The 8,323-nt window shown below is 58.2% G+C and overlaps 2 protein-coding genes across 3 annotated transcripts in view; one reads left to right on the top strand and one right to left on the bottom strand.

Moving 5' to 3' along the window:
* Positions 1-209: 209 nt before the first annotated feature.
* On the bottom strand, positions 210-7,959 carry ATXN1L (ataxin 1 like). 2 transcript variants are annotated; one of them, XM_071814510.1, is made up of 2 exons: positions 7,732-7,959; positions 210-6,680 (listed from the first exon to the last, which is right to left on the bottom strand). In XM_071814510.1, the coding sequence occupies exon 2, from the start codon at positions 6,589-6,591 to the stop codon at positions 4,528-4,530; it is 2,064 nt and encodes a 687-aa protein (XP_071670611.1). In that variant the 5' UTR covers positions 6,592-6,680; positions 7,732-7,959; the 3' UTR covers positions 210-4,527. The 2 variants fall into 2 exon arrangements, with proteins under 2 accessions (XP_071670611.1, XP_065704408.1); XM_065848336.2 differs by lacking the exon at positions 7,732-7,959 and adding an exon at positions 6,925-7,014.
* Positions 7,960-8,044: 85 nt separating this feature from the next.
* The window catches only part of AP1G1 (adaptor related protein complex 1 subunit gamma 1), a 43,019-nt gene continuing 42,740 nt past the window's right edge, over positions 8,045-8,323 (top strand). The window contains exon 1 of the mRNA XM_065847961.2: positions 8,045-8,319. The gene's annotated coding sequence lies outside the window, so the exon portion shown is untranslated. The remainder of the gene's footprint in view (positions 8,320-8,323) is intronic.

The following is an 8,323-nucleotide window of genomic DNA, read 5'->3' as shown; positions in this document are numbered from 1 at the left end:
CACCTGAACATTATTCCAAGGGCTTCAAGAAAGAGACCACATAAAAGCAAAAGTATTTGAACATAGAATTTTGGCTTTGAGTCCATCTGTCAGACAGCCTGCACCTTGCCCTTGTCACAGTTCTCCAGATCACTCTGTGTGAGACCATAGAAGCCACATCCTAGTGATCACTGATGCTACAGACGAGCAAAAAGTCTCAAACACCAAAGGAAAAGCTATTGGTTTATATATAGATATATATATATATATAGATATATACTGTGTTTACAGAGTCAACAAGTTAAATGCAATATTCATAAGAGCGTTAACAATAAAAATACAATCTGTGTGTAGCCAAGTACAGACTTAAAATGGTAAAACAGGAAAAAGGATCTCACCAAAAGTACAAATATACAGTACAAATTGATTTATTTAAAACAGTTACAAAAAAAGCACAACAAAATAGAGATTATCCTTAGAATTATTAATGCTTTGTTAAAGTTCAGGTAGGAGGAAAGGGTAAGGAACAAGGTTGGAGGGGAGCACCTGACTAGTTCTAAGGCTTTAGATACAACGTGGTCGGTTACATGTTAATACAGCCATTACATACTGGGATTATAGTTGCGGGATCAGCACGTATCTACAAAGAGCTCCCTGCGCGGGGCAGCCCGGCTGCTCCCGGTGCCGCTCGTCGTTCCGCTGCAGTGCGCAGCAAACCCTCCCCTGCACCAGGTGCCGCAAAGCGGAAAACGAGGAGAACAGCGTGGGCACATCTGCGGGGGGCAGCCGAGAGGGACGTGAGGGACAAGCCCTGTCCTCCATGGACAGAGGTGATGACCACGGAAGGGCCTTGACCATCAGCACTTTAAGCCATACATGGAACACACCCTGGGCCAAACTGTACAGAATGTGCATTCGTAGCCGTCTTAGCAGCTTCTGCAAAGTTTCAGGCCCTAGGACAGCCTGCAAGACAAAGCATGGTTGTGAGTGATGCTGGGGAAAGGCACGTGTATGCTGCGGGCAGGAACTAGCGCTTGGGCTACTCACACTGCTGTAGTTTCTTTGACAATATTTTCTGAGTAACGAGGATCGTTGGTTCTCTACAGGGGAAAGTGACTTCAAGTGTGGGGTGGGGACAGGGGGCAGGGACACTTAATGTGAAAAGTGCATTATACTTGCGCGCCTGCTGGAAAGGGGAGGCAGAGGGGCCTCTGCAGCTTTCCTGCTTTCCAGACAGAGCTTCCTCTGCATAGTCTGGTAGTGACGAGCGCTCGGCACCTGGAGCAAGTTCACGTTCCTGGAGCAACAGTGTGGAGCACAGCCTGGAAACAGGCCTGGCCTACTGGGCAGCTGACCCAAGGAATGTTTCATGATGGGACAGATGGCTACAGACACCCGTTATTGCATCCTACAGGCTCTTGCCAAAGAGTGTGAGCTGGGTAAACCAAGGCCAGGAGGTCTCCTCCTTCCTCCTCCTGCAGGTAGGACAGACCACAGCTCTCCTCCCCTTCATAACAGCAGCACGAAAACAGTACGTTTCTCTGTCACGTCTCTGCCAGCAGAAAAGCCTGGATAACCACCTCACTCCACAATGTCATCCTGGCTTTATCTCCTCCTTTCCTTGTAAACCTAAGAAATAAAAACCTCCTCCATGGGCTCACTCGTAGCCTTTCTGCCTCCAGCAGAGCCCATCGCACGCGCTCCCCATCTTGGGAGAGCCTCAACACAACCGCCACCACAGGCTGTGGAACCACCCGACTCAGGAAGGGCAGGTTCCAGAGCTGTGCCAAGCTGGGCTGCTGGGGCCTCCTCCACCCTTGGGGCAGCAGCCAGGTGCCCAGATTCTTCATCTCAACACCCCACTGTGAGACGTGTCCTGAACCACCGCTTCCACAGAAGAGCTGGCGGCTGGAACAAGCACAAAAGTGGGGCTGATGGGGGGTCTGGGCAGAAGCACCAAGGTCCAACTCACTGTCGCAGGGCTCAGAACCGCGTTCAGCAGATGTGCAGCTGGCCAAACCCAGCTGCCGACAGCACCAAGCTGTTTAAGCCATGCGTGTATCGCCTCAGCCATCAACGCCTGCCCTGCCACACCGCTGTTCAGGGTGGCAGTTACAGCAACACACGAGATAAGGCCAGCTCCCCAAACCCTCTCTACCAGACAGAGGTTTCTGTATTCACAGACACACGAGGGGCTCTGCACCCTGCAGCTGCTTAGACATTCCCTGCGTGCAACCACCCATCTACATTCACACAGCGTCCGTGTGCCAGAGCCTTCAGCTGCTTGCCACAGCTCTGAGCGCCTCTGTGTGCACCATGCAAAGAACAGGCAAGAGGACCTAGGCTGTTCTGCCTTCTGCCTTTGGCCACAAACATCCTGGATATCCCAAGTGTTAAGTACAACCCAACATTAGTCCAGGTCTTTGTGTAGGAGAGTCTAACGAACAGCAGCAGTGACACAAAGATGGAGATGAGGCCAAGCACTGGGCCCAGACAGTACGTTTTACTGACAAATGGTGCCATGAAAACAACATCTGTTCCCACGGCTGCTGCAGCCAAGGAGGCAGAATCTGCACATGACAGCATCACCATGACTTCATACATTTCACATACAGCTGATGAGATGGGAAGCAGCCACATGATACAGGCAGCACCCTCACCCCAAAGAAACCCCTGGGAGGCACAGACAGGAGGACCACACACCTCACCTACCGCCTGAACAGAAACTGTCCTGACACAGGCATCTCAAAGGCAACCGAAACATCTAGACTGTGTGAAGAACACAGACCGACAGCCTGGAGGGAAGGGACATTCCAGAGACGCTCCAGTTTGCCCCATACCCAGGCAGAGCCCCCCTCTGTCAGTCAGCTGAAGCCAACCCGTTACAGGACACGTTCCCGGGAGCATGAGGAGCAGCCCTGAGACAGCAGCACCGTGAGCCGAGCGCTGCCCGAGGCGCCAGCACAGGCACCCGGGGCAGGGGACGCGGTGCCCCCGCAGCCGGGAGGACCTCGCGAGGGCGAGAGGAGACGGCAAACAGAACGAGAACACCAGGAGCAGCATCAGCACCTGCACTCTGAAGAGAAACCCTCTCAAAAGCCTGGTTCTAGCACAGAGACGGGCACCTCAATGCACGGAATACTAACTCAAGTTAAGTCAGTGAAGACTCTTATCCTCAACATAATAGTGACTATTTTTGTTCTAGCTAAGCAGTTAGAGCTGATCTCATAACACACCATCAGAGAGGGCAAATTAGTGTAACTACAGGAGCCTTCACTTGAATGGAGTGTTATTACCATAACGAGGTATTAATATACATCTGTATTAAATCTCACCATGAAAAAGACTACTCTTGATTTTACCGCGTTCTACACAGGAACTCCAAAGTGAAGCATCAAAAAAACTAACACAAAAACATGCCAAAATGCCCTGTGATGCTTTGATATTTTTTGAGTCCCTATATTAATCATTGAACTGTACTCACCAGAAACTTTGTACCTTGCCTGCACATGCACAAACACTCGTCTCTTGTCTAGAGCTTATTCAGGAAACTGCCTGCAGGGAAGAATTAGCCATCCGGAAAGTTTTCTTCTGATTTAATAACAAAATAGTCTCAGTCTTCTCACAGGAAAAGGATGTGTTTCCATCCTTCCCTAGAGAATGCTAAACATATTTTACACCGGCTTAAAAAAGAAAACGAGAATTAAAAAAAAAAAACACAAAAACAAACAAAAAAACCAAAGCAAAACAAAAAATTCCAACCAACCAAAATAATCCCAACCCTGTTCACTCATAGGCTAAGCCTCTGCAAAAGCTATAAGCCCAAGAGATTTTTCTTTAAGTTGTTAAGATGGGAAGAAAGATTTGATTTGGTGGCAAATAATTAAATGTATTTAGTAGCAGGAAACTGATGTCTCCCATCCCAAGTGCTCAAGTTCCCTATTCACCTACACCCAAACCCACCCTTTTGGTCCTTCCTCTTGAATTTCCATGATTCACTCAAATCTGTACATTCTTTGCAAGAAGAAAGAGCAGTTGGATTCAGTGGAACAGACATTAAACAGAACCACCAGAGAAGCGTCTCCATCCTGCCCTCAAGAGCTCCATCGGCGAACGGTCCTTTTAAAGTGCATGTGTGAAGAAAAGGGATACTGGGAGTAGAGCCCCCACAACACCAGTGGGGACCCACTCTCCCCATCATGAGAAAGGAGGAATAAAATCTTCAGCAATTTTACCTGCTGCCCTAAGCCCTGTCAGCCTCCTCATCTCCCACCCATCCCGAACACTCAGCCCTGCCCCGCAGGGAGCCGCTCAGTTGGGAGGGTGAGGAAGCCCCAGGCTCTGGAATGCTCCCGTCATCCCCGTTCTCTACCCCAGCCAGCCTGTCACTGCTCCCTGAGGGGCTGGAGCCCTCGGGTTCCCCAGCAGGACGCACTCAGCCGCCGGGCCGGACGGGACAGACCCAGTCCCGCGGGGCAGAACGTGCTGGTGAACCTGCCGCAAAGTCTGTGCAACTCAGGGGACGCCCGCCCTCACAGCCCAAAGGGATCACTTCCCTGCGTTAGAACGCCCTTCAATAGAGAGCTTGACCTCCTGGGGAATGAAGGAGGGACGGGGCAGGGAGGGCCGTGGCTCCTCTGCCTGCGCACTGTATCTTTGGAAGCCTGGGGCTGTCCAGCTGTGCTGAGCCTCAGGCTGGGAGGGCTCTGCACGAGAGCCCTGGGCTGCGCTGTCCCTGTCTGTGTGGCTCTTCCTCTCAGCAGCTCTGTCAGACGGTTCTCTGGACCCCGGAGCCATTCTTTCAGATCTCTCCCTAGTAGACACCAACTGATCTGCGAGAGGGTGGTTAGCCTGAGAAGCGGAGCTGCCGTTCATGCTCTGTAAACTGATTGATATGCAGACATCGCCCACCTGCAGCCTGTGACAGGGCAAAGCAAAGAGCTGAGCAGTTCGCCCGGGGCTGCAGGAGGACCAGCCCTGGCCATACACAAAGAAGGGATGCTCCGGGGGCACATCAATGCTCACTTTACTTTGTTGCTCCCCAACCACAAAATGCAGCGTGACAAGCCCTGGCCACTGGCTTTCCTGAATATCCACCACGGTGCTGGAGTCAATCTTCAGGCCCCCGCTCACCTCTGCACTGCGAACAAAGTCTTGAGTCTGCAGGTCCTCCACCCGCTTCAGCTCCCCTGTGGCCAGCTGGATGATGGCTCCTTTCATGAAGTGGGAGGGCAAGTGTGGGGAGCTGAGAGGCTGCAGCGGGGCCACGTCCTTTTCGAGCATGTTTCCTCGAGCCGGTGCATCTGGGCTGCGCCCTACCAAGGCTTCTGAACTGGAAGACCTGATGGGCTCAGACCCGACCGGGAACTGCACCGGCTTGCCGTTGGCTATCACCGTTCCTTTGGTTAACTGTCTCTGTTTAACAGGCTCTTCAGGGGACCTCACACACGGGCTCCTGCTCTGGCTCTTGTCAGCAGCGGCCCTTTCCGCCGCGTTCCTCAGCGGGTCCCTTGACTCCCCCTGCCGATCAGCGATATTATGGCAAAGGTTTAAAGGGCTCGGGTCGTCTTTCCTCTGGGCTGCCAAAACTTGATAATCCTGAGATGCCAACACCCCCACCACCCTCTGAACCTCCAGATCAGTGTCTGGGGTGCTTCTGTGAGCTGGCACAGAGACCGCTGTTCCCAGCGTCTGGTAACCTGAAAGGAACTGTCCGTCGACCGCACATCCCACTGCAGTCCCTGGCAGACACTCTTCACTTTTACCACCGGCAGGGTCCACAGCCTCACTGGTCCTCCTCACACCCTGCTCCAGGTGCCTCTGTCCGCCATTGGCAGCAGCAACCTCTGAACTGAGCTCACCATCTTGCTGAGGGGACTCTGCACTTCCACCTGCTGAAGGGGCCTCATAGGCTGAATACCCTGGTGGGAGGCGGGACATCTGGTAATAAACAGGAATTCTACCTGGTGCAGTATCTAATGGCTGGGTCCCAGCGTGGTGCTGCATCTGGCCAGAAGGAGAGACTGCAGAAGCAGGTTTGCTGAAGCTGTGGGTAGGAGAGGTAGTCTGGGGGGAAGGAGCGGCTTCTTCTGTGAAGAGTGAGGCATATGGCACAAAGTGGGGGACATGGGAGGCCGTGAGGTTGGTGGAAGGTGACAGGAGCGGACTAGGCAGGAAGCCTGTTGGGACAGCGTAGGGCACCGCATAATGCGAGCCGATGAACTGTAGGGACGCTGGGGGGATTTGCGCGTAGTGGATGGGGGGGTAGGACACCCCCGGGTGCTGGATCACTGGCGAGGTCACATTGAAGGCAGGGGGTAGGGGGCTCACATTCACCACGGGGTGCAGACCCGTGGGGGAGAAGGTGGCAGGTGGCACCGCCACTTTGTAGAGCATCCCGTACTGGTCCACGGTCAGCCCCGCCACCGCTTCCGCAGCCTCGCCAGGGCCGTAGCGCAGGGCAGCAGCCCCCGGCCCGCCAGTCCGGACCCACTCGGGGCCCTCGCCAGAGGCGCCCCCCGCCCGTCCCGCCTCGGTGCCGGTGCTGGCGGCGGGAAGTTCCCGCTTCTTGGGCGGGAGGCACTCCTGGCTCCGCTCGTGTCCCGCTCTCATGACGCCCCGCGCTGTCCCGGCAGCCGCGACGCTCGTTCATGGGGGCGCCCAAGGGGCTCCCAGATCCCCGCTGCCGGCCGCCGCCTCACCTGCACCGGGAACAGAGGGAGCCGTGAGTCCCGGCCCGGAGCGCCCCGGGAGTCCCCGAACCGCAGGGAAGGAGAGAGACCCGAGTCCCGACCCCCCAAGCGAACAAGGCATCGCGCCCGAGCCCTAGGCCGGGGCTGCGGCCCCGGGGACGGCGGCCGCCCGAGCCCCGTTGCCGGCCCTACCCGCCGCCCCGGAGCCCCGGCCCGCGGGCCCGCCCGGCACGCAGCGCAGCCCACGGCTCACCCGCCATCGCCCGGCTCCTCCGCGACCCCCATCGCCCAGCGCCGCCGCGGCCGCCTCCGGCCCGGCCCCTCCCCGCGCCGCGGCGCACGGCGATGACGCCACACCCCGCGCGGCGGAAGCGCCTCACCCACTGGCAGGGGGCGTGACGCCAGCGGTGACGTCAGAGACAGCCGGTAGCGCCGGTTGTCATGGCAACCAGCCATGCCCGCCCCGTGGGGCCACCCCGCGGGGCCGCCCCGGGCGGGTCCTGGCCCAGAACCGGCCGCGGTGGGGCGCGCTCCCGCGGGCAGAAAGAGCTGCCGCGCCGGGCGGTGGAGGAAGCCCGGGAAGAACGGACAGGGCTGCGGGGACACGGCGCGGAATGAGCCACCTCCTGCCGCCGAGGGGCGGGCTCGGTCCCCGGGCGCTGTGCGCGTCATGAGGCCGGGGCAGCGCGGGGGTCCGGGCGTTGTGCCCGGTCCTCGCTGCGGGAGGCGTGGGTGCGGCCTGTCGCTCCGCACCGCTGGTCTGTCCTGCACTGCGCTCCAGGCAGCCCCGTCTGTCCCGCGCGTCCCTACAAGTGCGCAGCTCCTTGGCGTTCACTGGTTGTCGAGGTGGTGAAAGGTCCTGGGAAGCGCAGAGAGCAGCTGCCCGGAGCGCGGCCGGCTCTGGATCCCCTCTCGAGACCCCGCTCCGGACGGGCCGAGCAGCCGCTCCGCGTGTTCCCGAGGGGCAGCTTGGTGTCCCCAAGCCCGAGCTCTGCCGGGGCTGCTGCCGTCAGTGCTCGGCCTCCCCCCCGGATCTGATCTTAGAATAATCTTTCCGTACATTTCCCACGCCAGGCGCCCTGCGCCGTGCCCGTTGCCGCCGCGCTACCGGCGGAGAGCCGAGTCGCGGTGTCGCGAGGGCACGACGCTGTCCCCGGGGTCATCGCTCAGGGTTTCAGCAGCGCGAGAAATCGCGGGCCGAGAGCGCCCTCCCTGCCGCTCCGCTCAGCGGGCGGGGCGGGCAGCCCGCACGGCCCCGGAACCCCGGTCACGGAGCCCCGGTCACGGGCCGCGCGGCCTCAGCATGGGACAGCGCGCGCCGCGGGGGACCGCCCTGCGCTTGACGTCATCAGTGACTGCCACGGTTCTGACGCACCGCTGCTTCGCAAGAGCGGAGTCGGGGGTGCTTCCGCCAAGAAAAGTAGTGCGAACAGGCTTTTCCGCCCCGCAGCCGCCGGTACCGCGCCGCCGCTTTACTGCTCGCGCCGCCGCCACCGTGCCCCCCGCACGAGGCCGGTAGAGGCCCGGAGGCTGAGGGGAGCGTGCCGGCCTGCGGATCCCTCCGCCTGCGGTATCGGTGCTGCGGCCGCGCCGCCGCCATTTTGAATGCCTGGCTGCTGCCGCTTCCTCCGCTGCAGGGACCGGCCCGGTGA

The sequence above is a fragment of the Patagioenas fasciata genome, chromosome 13, assembly GCF_037038585.1.
Source record: "Patagioenas fasciata isolate bPatFas1 chromosome 13, bPatFas1.hap1, whole genome shotgun sequence".
NCBI classification, from domain to species: domain Eukaryota; kingdom Metazoa; phylum Chordata; class Aves; order Columbiformes; family Columbidae; genus Patagioenas; species Patagioenas fasciata.
The sequence above is the reverse complement of the archived record's forward strand: the minus strand, read 5'-3'. Positions and strand labels throughout refer to the sequence as shown.